Genomic DNA, 19,592 nt, shown 5'->3' with positions numbered 1-19,592 from the left:
ACAAAAGGAGAATAAAATCGAAATTAGTAATGATAGAAATGTAGAGAATTTTAATCCTAAAAATTTTGAAATCAAAGTGATAATTTTGATATTGAAGGGCGTTGAAAAAAATATTTGTCAGTTTAAAATGACACAATTATAGTTATCTATTTGCTAGAACAATTGACCAACAGATAAAACGAATACCTAATTTACATCTTCATTATCATGAAGGCATTCTTTCTAAATTCATCACTTCGCCAAATAGCGATTTCTCGCCAAGAGAGTAACAACCAATCGTGTTGAGGGAAAAGGGGAGAGGATCAAAACGCGGAAATTTGGATATATAAAGTTGGATAAATAAATTTTATTTTAAAGAGAAATCATGTTGCTCCATATGTTCTACGATTGTATTTCGTTCTTAATTTCTGACAATACTCTTCATCAGTGGATGATGGAATTGGGTGTTCATCAGAAACCATTGAAAGTAAGGATTTTTTTTTTATACTAACGTATTTTCAAACAAACATTTTAGCATTTTATTCACGACATTATAAGAGGAGAGATTTCAAAATATTTATTATCCCAATTAAATAATAGTGAACTACTTTTATCAAATTTGAAACATGGTTGACTTAATATGAAGAATTATTTCGAAAGCATAAAGCATCAGAAAAATGTCTTCCCTGAAAAGCTTTGTTTGAGATATCTATTTCTTTTCTCTCTTTCTCTTTCTTCTCTCCTCTCCCTTTTCCACTCTCTCTCTCTTCCTCCCTATCTCTTTTTGTTGTTGTTGTTTTCTTCAAAATAATTAGCTGGTGAAGGAAATTTCAGGTAGTATAAAATAATATCTTTCTATTTTTTTTCTGAAGTAATAACTAAAAACTAGTTTTCTGCCAAGATTTTGATAACTCTTACCAAATTATTATGTTTTCTTTAATCAACAAATCCTAAAATAGGTTAGATAAGAAAGAAGGCAGTTTAAGCGAAAACTCGTTATTTGTTTAAGTGTTTTTTGTTTTTATTAAATAAATGTGAATAAAATTATGCTTTCGAAATTTGTGTTTTTTTTCCCAACTAATTATGTAAAATATTTTCACCTAGAAAAAAACTGTATATGGCATAGTTTTATTTGTGAATTGTTGAAAATTAGTTTTTTAGTTTTTTTTTTCTTTCAAGTTTACAAATTTTCCTTGATATTTCTCAAATCTTTCAAATGATTTTTGAATCTTTCAAATGATTCATAAAATTCTTAAAGTTATATTTTAATTGATTTTCATGGGTGTTAAAATAGATTTTAACAATTTAAAAATTGTTTTGAAGTAAGAAATCCTTAAAAAATGGATACATTTTGCATAAAAAAGGAAAAAAAAATCACGTAATTGATTATTTTAAACCGAGAGCTGTTTTCAGACAAACATTGTGTAATTAGTCGTGCATAGGCTTTATTTTGTTAGATCTTTTACAAAATAACAAAAGACCTAATTAGTTTTATTTTCTGTGACCGAAATAAATAAGTGTTTATAGATGTGCTTAATTGATCTTTCATAATCAGTAAATGAACAAATTAATGCCATGAACTTGCGAATCCGTTTAAGAAAATGAGTTGGACGGGGAAAAAAATTCACGAAAGCTATTTTGCTTAGAGTGTAAAATGCTATTTTGTTGAGCAGAACATAAAAGTCTGAGATATCTACTATTGCGTGATCAAACGCTTTTTTTTTTTCATTTCCGCACAAAAGTAGACACTGACAATATTGCTCACTTGTTAACATTTCTGTATTTTTAAAACCCTTAGGATTTAACCTAACTTATTTAAACTAACTTTTGAGTTTTTATTGCATTTCATTACCTCATTTCCAGTCATTACTTCAACTATTTTACATTGAAATGCTATTCAAATAAACTTCGCAAAAAAATTAAAAACTTATTTGGGGCAGTTTAGCCTATATATTTGCTTTTGGGCCCTGAAATCGCAAACCAAACAGTGTGACTGAATTATTATATCTCCTAGTGCTTAAATGAGCAAAAGAAAATCAATTGTACCAGAAGATGAAAATTAAAAAGAAGCAATAAAAAGTTTCATTTTCAACAAGATTTAACGTTTTCCTCTTTTAACTGATGAATACTAAATGAGGTTTTTCCAAATTTAAAACATATTATAGAGTATCGAAACGCTATTCTTAATAATGAAGTATTAACCAGATTATATCTCTGAAGAGTTTCCTAAACATCAGCTCTGCAAAAGTAAAAGAATTTTTTTTTGAGAATTTCTTCCTCAATAAGCTATGACTTTTCAATGCAGGGAAATCATAAGACGTGGAATTTTTTCTCTGTGTATATTTTACCCTCTCATGTATCCAAGCCGGAAAAGTTCATTATTGATGGTTAGATCCATTATGTTTATTCCTTGCTTTCCTTAAAAATATACCGGCAAGATCTGATTGTAAATTAAAAATTATGGTCCAAAAACTCACAAATCAAGGATGAATATCATCAAATCACTATAATTGGTTGGATGAAGGGTTAAAGGAAATTTTTATGGATATAATTTCCATACTAAAGATTATTTAAAGTGTAACATTATTATAATTAACAGTAATATGAAGGCTTCAGTGTTGAGTATCATAAAGTCGTTTCAAATTCTGGGAATTCTCCAACCTTGAATCCAAGAATTGAAGGACAATTCTATTGGTGCTACAGTGACATGAATAAGGGCTCATGTCTTCAAACTAGCCTTAAAACCTAACCACATGCAATCTTACATTATGTTGCTACACTTTTTTCTCTTTTTTTCATTTACAAAATGAACAAGGGACCCTAAAATTAAAATGACACGTTAATTTGACATTTGTATTAACTGGCTTGATAGGGAAATATTTTGTAAACCTACTGATAATATTTCATTATTATATATTTATCAGCAATGTATTGGACCTTATAAGTATTAAATTTTTATGTTATAAATATATTATTTAATTACTATTTTAAAACCGCTGAGCACAGTTTTTCGATCTATCTTAACATTTACAACTAAAGTCTTCTAGAAATAATAATATATTACAAAGTAAAAATATTTTGTTTAGATTAACTATATCTATATTATTATTATTATGAAAATAAGTCTTAATATGATAGATAGCTTTGAAATATCAGTCCATATGAAATAAATCATGGTTTTCAACGAATGATATTGCACTTGATGGTGCAATTTCGGATCTTTAAAAGCAGTATTATATCGTATAAAATTCATAAAATCCTTTTTTCAAATGTTGTTATGTTAGATGAAATGCCACGTGCAATAGTAAGCTTCTATTTGGTAATCACTGACGCCTTTTGAAAGTTGTACTCGAAAAAGAAGCATGTACAGTGGAAGTACGCGTACTTGGAGTACAGTTATGCTTAACGAGCATAATTCGTTCTTGAATTTCACTGAATAAATAAAATATTGTTGAAAAATATTGTTGTACAATATTGCAATAAAATATTGTTGAAAATTCGTACTGAAATATTATACAATATTTTGAATGACAGATCCCCCTGTTTCAATAATCTGCTTGTTTCCATTTCTAATACAAAATTATTCATAAGATAATCTCTGAAACTTATGAGATTTTGGTGGACAGGTTGCATAGTCAGCTTCGAGGGTAGATTCCACCATTAGTGCCACTGAAAGAACCAAATGCATGATTTTGTGACCTATAAATTTGAATGTTACATCATTCATTTTATCAAACATGACAATGAAATGAATGCTAGTGCATTCATATCTGCGAACATGTAAAGGATGTTTTTTACTTCAAAACAGCCTAAATGCTCTCGAAATTTATTTAGCTTCTATATTTTAGAGGACGAAATGATCAATTTGAGGAGGATTTCGAGGATATTCTTTTTTTGTGTGTGATTTCCTATCCTGCTAATAGGATATGATCAGCTGATACTAGGCGTTAGGAATATCTGGCAATTGATAAATTTAATTTGCTGAGAGAGTTTCTAGTTTTCACCCATCTTAAAGCCAGCATCTTAAAATTGCATTAAAAATATTTTTGTAGAAATATTTTGTAGATCCCTTATGAACTAATAATCTTCACTCATCTGAACATTCTCATTGAAAGTATAATTTTTGGGCAGATATTGAAAGTTCCATTTATTAAATTTAGAAAAGAATAGAATGGTTTCGTTATAAGCAAGTAATTTATTCAGTTCATTATGCCAGTTAAAACATGCGCGTAGAAAAATAATTTCCCGAAGTTAAATTAGTCACGAAAAATGCTAAGATTGGATTAATTGAGTTCACAAATTAATTTTTGATCAATATTAAAATTCGAATCGTTTTATTGGTTCGTTTATCGTTTTGTTAATCGTTTTATCGTTCATCGGTAATCTAAACGCTACGACGCATGATTTTTATTTTCTAACCGCTGCCGTATAAAAAAATTAAATGGTTCTGAGGATTACTGTAAAAATAATTTTAAAAAATTAATTTAGAGAGTTTTTAATTAAGCTCAATTAATTAAAAACTGTAATTGCTCGATAAAAATTTCTTTGTGAAAAAATTTTTCCATTTCGAAGCAAAAACGCCACTAGAAAATTATTTCATTAACTTATAAAATTCAACTTATTCAGAATTAATTTAATAAAATTAAAATTATTAAATAATAAAAAAAATACAAGTATGCAACAGAAGAAGAGTAAGTGATAAAAATTTTTTACATAATTATTTTTTAATGTAAAGAGTAAACTGGTGATTTAATAACCGAAAATAATTCAAATTAATAACAAACTAGCTAAAATATCATTAATTCTACTTCTTGAAAGTGATTGGACTCTGATATTTACTATCTATATATGTATAAATATATATAATAGATAGAATGTAAATTTTAATTATACTTTCCTCTAATATATTTTTGAAGTTTATAAAAAAATTTAATAATTAATATCAGCAGAAAGTAGCGGTTTAAAGTCCTTATCATAGCATTTAACTAATTGTTATCAAAAAATATCATATTAAATGTGATCTTTCACTTTTGAAAAATTAAAGAATGTAATCTATGTTTTCCCCTTCGTTTATTTGAAAACAACACGTTGTTGGGAGCAAGTTCTGTTGTTTGTATGATTTCGAAGTTCATTTTTCTTTAACTGACATTTTTATAGTAGACCCCTTATTACTGATAACTGAACGAAACACATTGTGAATCTCGACCTGATATTCTGGAAGAACGTACAGTCCACTAGAATGCTCATCCTTTGTTAAAGCGAGTGCAAATTTAGTACACTTGCACTCGCAGAGAGATGATAAGAAAGTGAAACTGCAGTCAGGAGCGCAATGCCTTCGACCTTTCAAGATAAGAATGCAGGAGATATTGTCTGTTATCTGCCTTTGTGATGTAATGACAAATGAATTAGATTTGAAGAAGAAAAAAAAAGGGTTTGATAGATTGATAGTACAAACAATACAACTTTTACAGGAAATGAATTTTAAATAGAATAAATCAGATATACTGACAGTCGGTTTACAAATAAATGATTTTTTTTAACATGCTTTAACTTTTTTAAACAAAAAAATAATGTAATATATTTCGAACAGAAAATCTTTTTACTAAAATAAAACTGAAACATTTAAATTGGTTATATGATTGGGGTTTAGAAACTGAATTGAGAATGGTTGAGTTTTGCCAATTGCAAAGTTATTTGCTTTTTATTAAGTTCAAATCACGATAGGAATTGCAATTTTAAAACATACATTGAATGTTTTAGTAATGGATTCAATTTTTATTCGTGCGTTACAGAATACCAAATGATAACGTGCAATAGGTATAGGTTTATAGCAGGTGTATTTCTCATGTGAGTTACGCATGTAAATTGACTTCATGAATTCAGCAAATTCGAAATCATGGCTTTCTTTCAAGTGAGAATTAAACTGAAAAAAAATGTTAATATTAAAATTAGTAAACTAAAAAGAAATTGAAATGGTTTTGGCTTTTTTGAGATTTTGAAAAAGAGAATTGGAAACATCGTTGATCAACATATATTATTTTGACAAATACCTGCATTGCATTTTGACTATCTTTTATCCTAGAATAATTTCCGAAATTCACTTTACGTTACATATTTGCAACGTATTTTATAACGTATTTTGAAACGTATATTTATTTTACTTAGAAATTGAGAGTATTGTGAACACTTAATTATCATAAAGTTTTTTCTTTTTTATTAATTGATCATAAATAATTTAATTGATAATAAATAATTTAATTAATTATTATAACAGAAATTTTAAATAACATAAAGATGGTGATATTTCAATATATAATTAAATTTATCAATGAAATCCACAACATTATGTAGAATACTTTATATGGAAACAATGTTCTTTATATGCATTTGCGTATATTTAAGAATTTTTTTACTGAAATTTTCTGTTCATATTTCCGTAAGTTAATAACGGAAGCAGACTATTATGAAATATTATTTATACAATTTTTTCTAAAAAATATTTGAGTAAAAATGTAGTATTGCAAATATTTTTCCAAGAAGCTGCAAATGTTTGATTTTTTTCATAAACTATTTTTATGTTACATTAAAGTTTCAAGAATAGAAAGCTTTTGCATCATATATTTGTGCTGAAATTTCAACTTATATAATATGCTCAAGTTTTACAACTTATTAAATACAGTTTTCGAATTGCTCAAAATTTTCACATTTTGAATTCGAAGGAACATTAGGATTTTGTTATTTTTTCCAAGTTTAATAACATTTAAAAAGGAAAAAATGAACGCGATTTGCTTTATTTTTATTTTTGGCATATTAAAAATCAGTTTAACAAATTTAAAAAAAACTTTAATCTAATAATTATTTTTAAAAATTGCCTCCGTAGCTATTCGTATTCTTAACAGATAATAAATATTTTTAAATAAAAAATTATTGCTTTTAATTTTCGCCTTTAAAAAATATAATCAATTGATTTATGTATACATCATGTATGAAAGGTGTTAATCAAATTATTTTTTACTTAAAATTAATTTTTTAATTACATTTCCTTCCAATTTTTTTTCTTTTTATTAATCATTCATCCAAATGATTTAGTTAGAGCATGGGAGGAGTTTTTAAGCTGCTTGAATAATATTACAACTTATAGCAAAGTTTTAATTATTTTGATCAAAGCAAATTATGATAATTTTTTTAAAAATTAACAAGAAATCTTTCTTTATGTTTAAAACGCATATTTGTGTTTACAGAAGAGCAATTTTCACGAAATTGCGGAACGTTCCATAAATGAATCACTGCGTATACTCGAAAGCAAGGACTGGAATTTAGAAATGAAGTCAGGAGAAGATATAATCACCAGCAAAAGAATACCAACCATTGGAAAAGTGTTCAAGTACGAAGTAAGTTGCATTTAGATTCTATAGAATGTTATATATAAAATGCTTGCTCGATGTATTTGAAACTTGTGCAAGATGCCCGTGAAAGAGATGAATTTCTACGATTACGGATCGCGATCCCGATTAAGACCGTTAAAAAAAAAAAGAAAAAAGAAAACTGGGTGTGTAGAAATTCCTACAAAGTTTTTTTTTTTCTTTTCAGATTTTATAACGTTTCACAAATAATAACTGAGAAGAAACTTGATTTGAAAGATTTTATAAAATAAAATTGTAAATTAGCTTTAATACTTAAACGTGACTCCGATATTGCCTTCCTTTTCATTTTTCTCGCGGTTTCCGCCGATGTTCCTTCCGTTTCGATTCATTTTACACATAATTTGTCTATCGTGTTTTAATAAAAATATTGTGTTAGGGAAAATTTAGGCACATTTGTAAATTTATTTTTAAAAATGGGTTTTTTGTTTGTTTTGTTTTATATCGTATTTTATATTGTCAGTGACCAGTAACTTTCATGGTCTGTGCGGAAAATTTAACCTCAATCACCAGTGACTGACGTGACATGAACGAAAACTTAATTGTCAGTCGCCGATGACCGACGTGGCACTTAGCGTGTTTATTTTATATGGATAATTTCTGTTTTTATTTCTCGATTAATTTCTAATATTTATCTCATAAAATGAGATAGAAATATTATTTTTCAAAGGAAAAAAAAAGGCTACGAGTGAAAACCTTATTTGCCTAGTGGACTATGATAAAACATATTGCTAATATTTTCCCTCTCTTTTATGTAATTAAATAGATCTTATAGTAAAAACTAACAAATTTAAGTAAGATTTTGTGATGTAAAGAAATAAATATGGTGTCAGCTAATTTTGAATTGTTTTAGAAACAGCCACTGACGATGATGTACTAGCGTGTCCAAATGTTGTATTACTGAATGATACACCTTCTTGTTGTTAGTTTAGTTCAAAGTTGTGTCATATTTTGGGAAAATTCAAAGCGTAATGAATTGTGGGTGCATGGAAATAGCCATAACATTTCTAGCTATAAGATTCATTTCTAGTCATAACATTCTTCTCCTGTATAAATAAAATGGTTCAATAAAAGCAAAAATAACTCAGAAAATTTAATTATAATAAAATGCCGTTTATACGCTTTTCGCTGAACAGATGCAAAACATAGTAAAATCGAAATTTTAACAAAAAACTTTATGTGGCAGATTTAATGGTACTAATACAAAGCCATTTAAAATTAATAAAAGTTTGAAAGATTGTACTAGTATATTACTGCGTAATATTTAAAGTAATAATTAAATTTTAAAATTAAAAATATATAAGTAAATTCATAATGCGGCTATTTTTTCGAGATATGTTGTTAAACGCTGTATTATATTCTGTGATTTTGTTCCGAAATACTTTCGTATTCTCTGTCACTTTTAATTTTAAAAAGATGCTATGCTTTTTTCAATTCATTAAATAATAACACTGACTTTCTGCTCTTGGAAATGAATAAAATTACAATATCTCTTTAACAGGTAAAGAGATATTTTTAGAATAAAAAGGAAAATATGGGTGTTCATATAACTAAATGCAAATTGCATTGATGTCACATCTCACTTAAAATAAATGCTAACTTTTATAATAATACTGACATTCTGCCCTTAGAAATGAATTATATTACAAAGGAACCAGAGAATGATATATTTTAAAAATAAGATAGAAAATATTCAGAGTAGCATTCATCTCAACTAAATATAAACATGAGCCTAAGCAGGAGAGTTACTAAGCAGTATCCATCAACATCCAACCGGATATCATGCGTTTATTGTGGTTTTGAAATTTATTTTGTGGTATATACCATGATTTCCTTTGATTAGTGAACTAAGCTTATACTATTACATCAAATAATATTACCCTACTAACTGATAATCTCGTGATTGTTCGGAAGAAAAATATTTAAATGCAATTTTTTTCTTCATTTTTTTAGGGAGTTGTGAATATGTCACCAGAAAAAATAAATAATAAGCTTTTCTATAATGTTGAAACAGCCCCAGAATGGAACCAGGGTGTCGAGAAAGCAAACGTGAGTCTTATATTTTAATAATTTTAATTTAAATAATAATTTTACTATTTAAACACAGTACTTTGTTGAGCTTGATTTAAAATTTTCTGTTAGCACAAGATGTAATGAGTGAATTAATAGATATTTTGAATTTCATTTCCGAAAATCCATACACAAATTATATGTCAGAAACGATGGAGAAAATATCAAAACATCTAAAAGTATCAATTTTTGTAATAATGTACCCAATCGAATATTAAATGCAAGTCTCCCACAGATAGGAAAAGGATGGAAAACGTATAATTTAATTACAGAAAATTTACAACAATTTAGTTGCAGATATTTGAAGTAACTTTTCAAATAAATGATCCACACGTGCCACAAAGCAGCAGTGATGCAATTGGGAGATTTCCGACATATTTCATAAGTTTTCCTCATTGCTGTACTTCCTCTGACAGGCATCATCTTTAGCAGGATCGTTGAGCATCTCGTAATTGATGCCTTCCAGTTGTCCTTGAAGAAAACCCGGGTAGGATACATTCTCAGAAATCAAGCAACGGATCACAATGTCTAATCCATTGGCTTAGTAGATTGATTTGTCAGATAAACGCCCTGGAATGGACTTCATAAATTTGAGACTTCATAAATCAGCTGACGAGGAAGATACTTGATTTGATCCATCATTTCGGAAATGGAGTCTATTCATACTTACGTGATACAGATCAAATACGCCAATTAAATTTTGGCATAATTGCAAATCTTACAGAAGGAACAAGGTCTTGACGTAGCATCAAGACCTTGCTCCTTGACCTGATGTTGATGCTAGATAACATACTCATCTAGATTCATTACGAGATAATGTCGTATGAGTTGACTCTATTGAATGTTCACTCACCAAACTATTCGGCATTTCCATGATTTGAAAAATATTTTGTCTTGTTAAAGGCATACATATTAATGAATATTTAAAATGATAATCGCGGGTAAATCAAGTAAAACTTGATACAAGAGAAATATGGTAACTTATCCCTTTAAAACGGCCTGCTAAAGGATACTAGAGTTAAACTTTTCTCTTATGGAGCTAAACACCTAAACCTCGACAATTCATTATGTTTCACATATCCGATTACTCCTTAATTTTTTTTTTTGCTATTGTTTCTTATATACTCTGAATTATAATTAACAAAATAATAGAATGAAAATTCTTAACAAGTAAATTAAAAAGATTAACAAATTAACGATAATTTTTCAGAGCTTTTGTTGTAATTGGGTCTTAACATGTTAACATAACACGTTTTAAAAGTTATGTTTAAATAGCTTTGAAAAATTGATTAAAAAATAAGAGAAAAGATGTAAAATAAAACTGATACCTCTATAAAGCTTATGTTTTGATTTTTAAGATGATTTAAAAAAAAAAAATGTTTGAGAAATTACTTATTCAGAAATTATGGAGGGAAAAAGTAAACAATTTTAACTCCATTGTACTTTTCTTAAAAAATCGTAGAACATTTTTAATAGCTCAGTTAACCTTTCTAGATGTAACAAATACGTGTGCTTAATTTTGTGATCAAACAAATACACGAACGTCTGTTCAACTATACAAACAGACTAATGAATTAATTGTAAACAAATTATCAGATACTAATCAGATACTAAGCGACTATAAAGAAAAATGCGAAGAAATTATTCCTTCTATTAAAGATACAATACACTCCATTCAAAAGCTTCGAACTTATTTTGTTTCTCAAAACACTAGTGAAAAAACATTTAATTAACTTTATTACAATCATAGAGCTACATTTAATTAATATTCTCAAACGATTACCACGTCAGATACAATAATTTTTCAACTATGCACTTACCTTCCTACATCTAACTCATATAAAATAATAAATGTACATTTTGCTATCAAAATTTGCTAAAAAGTGCAATTTTTATTGAAAATTAATTGCGTGTAAATTAAATTTAAAGTAAAAAATGAAAAATAAAGCTTAAAATTTAAAATTTATTTATTGTTTTACATACTATGAGTATATATCGGTACTAACTTACAGTGTTTAATTATTAGTTCTAAATGAATTTACATTAGTAGTATTAAATTTTCAATAATCAAAGTTGTTTATTAAAATTTCGTTGATATATATTTTCGTTTATACGGCGTTTTGCGGCAGTCTTTTGAGTGAAATATAAATGTTGCTTTACAGCATTTGAATTTATTTATTTTTGACAAAAAATTGCAATAAATATTCATTGATTTATTACTGATTTCAGGTTATAGAAACAATCGACAACAACACAAACGTCGTTCACTTCGTTTCTGCTAGTCGTTGCTTTGTATCAAGTCGGTAGGTTATTTTTAAATGCCTTGATTTTTTTAAAAAAACATTTGGCTAAAAGATTTGTCTTGGAATGCCGATAACAGCATTTTCTTGTAACATTCTACTATTACATAGATTCAAATAAAAAGTTGGTTTAAGGAAAATAAAATTTAATTTTCGTAAATTGAAATAAATCCATTAGACCTTCCAATAGTTTGATTGATTGGTTTAATATAATTTAATGGTGCAAAAGCCAGGTTTGTTTTAACTGTGTCAGTCCTTCTAAGAGCATTCTTGATAGTAGAAATGTAAAATGTATTTTAAATGTCTCATAGATAATCATTAATCTTATCTTTGGAGATATGGTTTAATTTACGTGTCATTAAACATGGAAATTAGATACTTTAATGCAGTTGCGTAGGTGGTAAGTAGTTGCAGTCCTTCGTCTCGGAGACAAGTTGCAAAAAAAAAAAAAAAAAAAAAAAATTTAAAGTTTCTTTTGGCTTAAGTTGAGAGTTAGAAGTCTTTCATAACTAAATTGAGGTAAAAGGATATGATAAAATACCTTTTCTCTTTAACTGAGTAAGATTATAAAAATCTTCGTAAAGGAATATAGGCAAAAGTTAGAAAAAGGAGAGCTGTATTATTAAAGCAATTACAAGGAATGCTGTAACAACATGTTCGCAAAATTGAAAAAAAGCAACAACATATCAAATAATTATGCGCTATGTATGTAAACAGCCAAAAGCTTCTTATATTTTTCAAACTTTCCTTCAAATTCTAACAAGAAAATGAAGAATATCTTCGAAGTATAAGCTGCAATTAATACGCAGAAACTGAAAATGAGTAATTTTATGCACAAAAAAAAAAACAAAAAAAAAACCTTTTGTTTGAGAGCATTGCGGTGATCTAATGACAGAATTCGAGTCAAGAGATCTGAAGATCTTAAATTTGAGACCCGATTCTGCAAGGAATTATGTTTTATAATGGAATCTAGAACACATCAAATCTGTGGCGGATGTCAACCCGTTTATAAGGAATGGAAGTTTGGAAAGTGGATATCAGCTTAATCATCTGATCATGGTTTAAAATTATGAAATCTGGTCTGAATCTGCTCAGCTTCGAATAAGAATATTAATCTAATTAAACTAAACATTTGTTTTTGCAAACTCATGAAGGCACCAAGTTAAGTTTGTGAATGGAAGCATTAACACATTGTGGACGGAACAGACAGTGCTAATTGATTGTCATCCTTTATTGCTGCCTGCTATTATATATTCTAATTACTTTCTGTATTTAGAGTTTATATCAGCAATAATTTAAATTTACTAATCATAAATCTACTAATAGTTTACCTCTGTAAATTGTTGTTTCATAAAGTCCTTCGAAACTGTGTATAGTTAAAATATTTTCTAGAAAAATATTCGGTAACTGGAAAAAGATGAAGAAATAAAGTGACCAGTTTTCAATGTGTTAATGTAATTATTACAAATAAAGGGAGCTTACTTAAATCATTTATCCCTTCTTAATTTCCGAACGACTCTCGCTATAGTCATAAAAGATAATTCTTACTATTAGTATTATAATGTAGAAAACTAGATTCTTTGATGTGCTCCTATTACCTTTATTTTGAAATTTATCTTCGCGTAACAGTTATTTTTTCTTTTCATATTTAAATTGATTTATTTATCAATATGAGAAATCAAATTTTTTTGCATAAATTTTCCTTTTATATTTCCAGGGATTTCGTACATTTGAGAGCATGGAAAAAGAAAGGTGACGCCATAATACATTCAAGTTTTTCCATCTCCCATCCAAAAGCACCACCAAATTCAACTTACATAAGGTATAAATTGAATTTATCACTGAATAGAATTTCATAAGAATGCAAATAATAATAATAAAAGATGTTATAAAAACCTTGAAAATTATTCTTTCGTTTCATGGAATGTAATTTTTTCATCGTTATTGTTATTTCTTTTCCAATATGAATAATTACCTGTTAATGCTTGCTATTTATTAAAGAAAATGAAGGGGAAACTATATTAATAATATTTTTTGATTCATACTCTTCAGTAATAATCTACGCTTGTATTCTTTAATCCCTTGTTTTTCTTTCGAAAAATCTTCATAAACTATTAATCTATTTTTAATGAAATTTTAATTATTTATGAGCCTTTCTTAGGTTTTTATAATAATATTAAACATAGAATATATAATAGTGATCTAAAATGTAAGATTCAAGTTTAAAGACAAGTAGAGGTGACAGAAATAAGCAAATCTTTTAATGGAATATAAGCACATTGGAGTTACACAGCCCAAGAGTTACAAAGCCATCCGGAAAGAGGGAGGGGAAATGAACATGACAGGAAGCGAAAAAAAAAAAAAAAAAAAAAAAAAAAAAGAAAGAAAGAAAGAAAAAACCGAGGCGTAGTCCTTAAGACCGTCACATGCAATCCCTCCCGTATAAGGTATGTCCCATCGTTGGAGTGGAAGTACCTCCAACGATCCAACTCTTCTTATCCAGCAGCTTCTTATTCATATAGGCATGGTTGCCCCCCCCCAGGAGGTATATCGGATTATAAGAATGGAAATGGAGCGTTGAGATGATAGATGGCGCTGTTACAAATTGTCATTTCCGGTGCATATTTCAATCCGTATGCATTGCTGCAATTACAGGAAACGCGCTATGTATTTTATGTGTGGAACAAAAAAGGAAGTTTGTAGAAAGGTACCATATATATGGCTTACTAGGTAGAACAATTTCTTTAATATTTGTGATCTGCGTCGACCTACATATTTATAAGAAATGTCACTTGGTAATTTCTGTATCACTTGAATAATCGTGTATCAATCTGTAAGAGTTCTAAACGCTTGAATGCTTCTAAGCTAAACATGCAAACATTGTCTTATTATGATCACTTTATCATCACCCCCTACAACTTCAATGCGCTCTTTCCGATTACAATTTTATTGCAAATTCTAGTTTCAGTGTCCTCTATTTTGATTTAAATTAATGTCAGTTATTGTATTCATAAAAATAAGAAAGAAAAAAAAAGCGTAAAATTGTGGTGATGTGCGAAAAATTTGATTGAACAAATGTAGTAGTCAGTAGCAGTTCAATGTTTTAAAATTTTTTAAATATTTTATCTTAATAGTTAAGGTATTAATTAAAGGTCGTTCCAGAGTTTAAAAGCTTAAATTCTAAGCTTAAACTCCAGAGTTTAAAAGCTAAACGCAGGGGGAAAAAAACACTCCACGGCATGGATATGCTTAGCAACTTATACCAAAAATGTCCTGTATTTGTATGTTAAAAAACAGCTGATGTAAAAATTTTATTTTCATATTCATATTAGAAAAATTATTTTGTTTTTATGAGAATATAATGGTTACATAAGTAATGAAAATTCTCTGTTTCAGAGCTGAGCATCGCTTCAATACTTTCATTTTACGACCTTACAGAGGAGATCCATCCAAGACTCATCTCACATGGCTTATGCAAGTCACTCTAAAGGTTAGCTGCTTACTGACATTTCTACTATATCGCCAAATTTTCTTAGGGCAGAACTATGCTAAATTCAAAATTCTAATTTTTTCTCTATGTCGTATACTATACAATTATTTAAATATAGATTTATTTTTAGTCCCAATTTTAATGTCACTATGACAAGTTCAACATTTTGAATTTTGAGCTACAACGTGTTTATTATAATTTGGGTATAGAATTATTTTAAGTCCTATATTCAAGCTAGAAGAAATTTTCCTAAAAATGTCAGAAGTATCCTATTTACAATGGACTTACAGAAAGAAATTTACATTTAGCTTTCCTCAAAAAGAGCTTTGATCCACGTAAGCAAAGATTTGATCTAAGCAAAATATTACCGTTGTTTTATTCCGGATTGTATTAAATGTCTGGTCCCAAAATATTCTTGTAGGATGAATTATAATTTAAAGCGCATTTGGGGGCTTATGAGTTGCGAAATAATTTGTTGAAATACTATATGAAAATAAAATAACAATTCTCAGTTTCCAATAATTATTCAAAGCATTTTTTTTGGGGGGGGGGGCTAAAGGAATTGAAAATTTAAATTGTTTTATTTTTGACGATGATCTCAAATTCCAACAAAGTAATTTTTTTTTTTGGATTTAACATGTTAACATGCAGACAGACAGACGATCGACATCTTGACGAACTTGGTTTGATATTTAATGCTGGTCTACATTTTGGATGCTTAATTTACTTACCAAATTTTACTTATCTATCTCTTTACGTTTCATATTTATATTACTTAACGTCTTCACTTGTATTCGGGCAGCCAGAATAATACACTTTTTCTAAACGTATTTCGTTTAAAATTTCAAAATCTATAAATCTAATGTTTGGCCTATATACCAAATTTCATTCGTCTAGTTTAAGACGCTTTTGAGTTATCGTGTTCACATACAAAAGAAATAATTACAGAAATGTGTTTTTTGGATTCAATGAGGTCTGAAATGTAAAGAGTCATCAAAATCTCGAGTTTAAATTTTTTTGGCGATTCCAATACTTTCTCTTTGTGTCCTTCGTACTCAAGAAGCCAAAAATAATATTATTCCTCCTATAGTTAAGTTTAAATAATGGTTCTAATTTTACATTATTTTTTTCAGGGATGGATGTCGCAAAGTATCACTGATCATGTAATAACCTACGGAATGGCTGATCAGATGAGAGACATCAGATCAATTTAACGACATGCTTCAACATTTGGGGTTTTGTACTCAAGTTTTTAATCGCTATTTATTTTATTATTCATGATGTATATATTTCGTTTTGTAATAAAATGTGTAGAGTCTTTTCATTATTAGAAAACATCGCATCAATTTTATTCTACCGGAACAAATAATAGAGAAGGTTAGAAAATCTCAATTGCACTTCTTACATATTTCAAATATTTTAAGGATATTTTATGAATTCTCTTAATTACTTTTGCCTATTTCTAATAGAATGCTACAATGTGTGTGCAAATTAAATCAATAGTGCCATTTGGCTATAAACACTAGTACTATATTTACATCAATTTAAACTAGTATTTAAACTGATTTTAAAAAGGGACGAAATGGAAAACGAAAAGAATCAAGTATTGTAATAAGTTATACAGTTTGATAGTTATTATTATGTTATGTTCATATAATTATGGTTATTATAATTATGTTCTTCAAATATGTTGTAGATGCAATAAAAGAATCCTCTAACTATTTCCTGGTTATCCTCAGTAAATAAAATAATTATCACCATCATAATAATATCACAAGAAAAGATGAAAGGATTGAAAACAATATAATGCTTTCCCTTTACTTTCTTCCCTAAGTTATTTTTAATAAATAATTTAAGTAGGAAAGATTCTTTACATATTGGAGTCGATCCATGCGATATCACAATCACATCAATATTTATTCCTACTATTTAAGATATAGCCAGATGTCTCACTGTATGACAACTGTGCATGCGTCTGACATCGAACATTTTATGCTGATCTGTGATGATGGATTTGTATTTTGTGCAAACTGTATTATTGTCCTTCTGCTGAGTGTTATGACACAGATGAGATAGGCAACTGTCTTTCGAAAGTTTCCTGCTCCTACTTAATAGTCCTGCATTATTCAAGGCACGATCTTTAGGAATTTCAAAGAGAAAGATTTCAGTATACATCTTACTTCCCTTCTATAGATTAATCAAAAATTCACATCTCGAGCCATGAAAGAAGGATTTCTTCATAAAGTTTTATTAATAATGGCTTTCCCCATGGCACATTTCACATATGTACTTAAAATGTGAATTTCTAACAAAAAAAAATGTACAGACTTCGCTTTAGCGAATGATTTGTAGATCGAAAAAGATTAAGTTTAACTTTCTGAGACAGGAAAACTAAGCAATTTGAAACTGAAATAACCGAATCAGAAGTAATAAAAAAAAAATTCGATTCACCTAAAAATTCGAACTAAGAAAAACTTTTTCTAAAAATGAGTAGAGCAAGTGAAAATAACAATTTCTAAATTAAAAGTATCAGTAAAGATATTCAAAAAATATTTCTTATATTTTTAATAAATAGTATAGTATTAATAAAAAGTGAGTAAATAATTTTAATAATACAGGTTATAATAATTCTAATTAAAATAATAATTGTTTAAAAATAATTACAAATAGTTTAAATATCAATATAACAATAATCTTTGTTTGTTGAATAATTTCAGTAAATAGAGAACATTCAGCACTGAGTTCAATAATCGTGCAATAAAGAATAAGTAAAGCTATTCATATGTAATGTGTTCATTATTTATGAATAAGATAATTTTTTTTCAGTGAATAAATAATATAGCATTTAGGTTCTCGAGTGAATTAAAAAATTATTCTCTCCCAGTTATTGAGGACTTCAGATGTAAACTATTTAATTAATGATAAAAATTCAGAAAAAAAAACTTTGTACAGTTTTTCGTTTCGACTGCGAATTAATCAAAATAAATTCGAATTAAGACAATATTAAAATTTTAAATTAATAAAAAATACAAGTGATCAGAAGGAAATTCGAATTACCGACGAGTTCTCTATGGAACATCTCCATTAATAATGTATTTGATGGAACATCTGTATAAATTATGTATTCGACGAAACATCTGCAATACATGGTGAAAATATATCGGAAATAATGACTACGTCCATAAAAAAAAATTTCCACACGATCTTTTCACTTAAAAGTTGTCACAGACTATCTCTGTAAATAAAAAACGCCTGCACGAGCCTAGAAACCGCCAGTAGGATGAGCAGGTATTTAAAAATAGGCATAGCCAAGATAAAGCGTTTCCAGAAGTAATATTCGAATTCCTCGGAATTCGCGTACACAACATCCTTAACCACATCGGTTAAGTCGCTCACCACATGGGAAGTAATGTAGTATTTTATTCACGAATCCATACATTATGGAATTATTAAATAATTATACACGGTAACATAATTATTAGTAAAACAGAAACTTTAACCTTATTACAGTAAATATTTTTAATATAAATCTGAAAAAGCCCGGGTATTCTTCAATTCTATAGCTAACATTTGTGCAAATTTTTACAAAAAATAATGCTTGAAAATAAAATTAGTTTCTTAAATGGCTTTAGAGTTGCCTTCAAGAAATGTAAAAGAAATGTATTCAATAATAATTTGTGATGTGTAAATTAAATATTCATATGATACAATGTATAAGAATACTTGGTATATAAACAAATATTTATATATACCTTGAAAATTAATTACACAACTTGTAACATTTATCCCAGTTTCATTAATCAAATTAATCAACATTGGAATTAATAAGAAAATTAATCCAAATTGTAAAAAAAATGAAAGTCTATTGTGGCGGTATTGCAATGGACACAAGCCTAAGAAAAAGAGGTAACACTGATTTCTCTCTGCATTAAGAGGATCTCATTTCCGATGTATTTCTTAATGCGAGAAAACCAGAAACATAGAGTTTATAGTGACTCAAGACCAGCTATATTCGACAATTTTAGAGCTAACTTTGTAAAAGAATGCTCATCATTAATGATGTTTTTATCGAATTTTGCTGCCAGTTTTCTCTCAACGTACATTAAATTTTATAATGAAATAAAATTCAAATAGAGTGTAAATATGATTCGTTGATTTTTAAAGGGGGGGGGACTGCATTTACTTTGAAAAAAAATGCGTTGGAAAACCAGTAAAATTTCGTATTGAATTTTAGAATTTTATATCCGATCAAATTTACTTTGAATAGTTCAAATTTCTATTCAAAGTAAATTAGTTTCAAAAGCGAAATAAAATCCCGGACAGAAAATGTAC

General features: G+C 28.0%; 1 protein-coding gene across 1 annotated transcript; it reads left to right on the top strand.

Moving 5' to 3' along the window:
• The first annotated feature begins 330 nt into the window (after positions 1-330).
• On the top strand, positions 331-16,595 carry LOC129960422 (steroidogenic acute regulatory protein, mitochondrial-like). The gene is made up of 7 exons (XM_056073844.1): positions 331-466; positions 7,221-7,370; positions 9,354-9,449; positions 11,700-11,773; positions 13,488-13,592; positions 15,167-15,260; positions 16,394-16,595. The coding sequence occupies exons 1-7, from the start codon at positions 365-367 to the stop codon at positions 16,472-16,474; spliced, it is 702 nt and encodes a 233-aa protein (XP_055929819.1). The 5' UTR covers positions 331-364; the 3' UTR covers positions 16,475-16,595.
• Positions 16,596-19,592: the final 2,997 nt, after the last annotated feature.

The sequence above is a fragment of the Argiope bruennichi genome, chromosome X2, assembly GCF_947563725.1.
Source record: "Argiope bruennichi chromosome X2, qqArgBrue1.1, whole genome shotgun sequence".
NCBI classification, from domain to species: domain Eukaryota; kingdom Metazoa; phylum Arthropoda; class Arachnida; order Araneae; family Araneidae; genus Argiope; species Argiope bruennichi.
The sequence above is the reverse complement of the archived record's forward strand: the minus strand, read 5'-3'. Positions and strand labels throughout refer to the sequence as shown.

Coding starts and splice junctions, on each gene's coding strand:
- LOC129960422 (XM_056073844.1), top strand. CDS start 365: ATGTTGCTCCATATGTTCTACGATTGTATTTCGTTCTTAATTTCTGAC. Junction 467..7,220: donor TTCATCAGAAACCATTGAAA/GTAAGGATTTTT, acceptor TTGTGTTTACAG/AAGAGCAATTTTCACGAAAT. Junction 9,450..11,699: donor AGGGTGTCGAGAAAGCAAAC/GTGAGTCTTATA, acceptor TACTGATTTCAG/GTTATAGAAACAATCGACAA.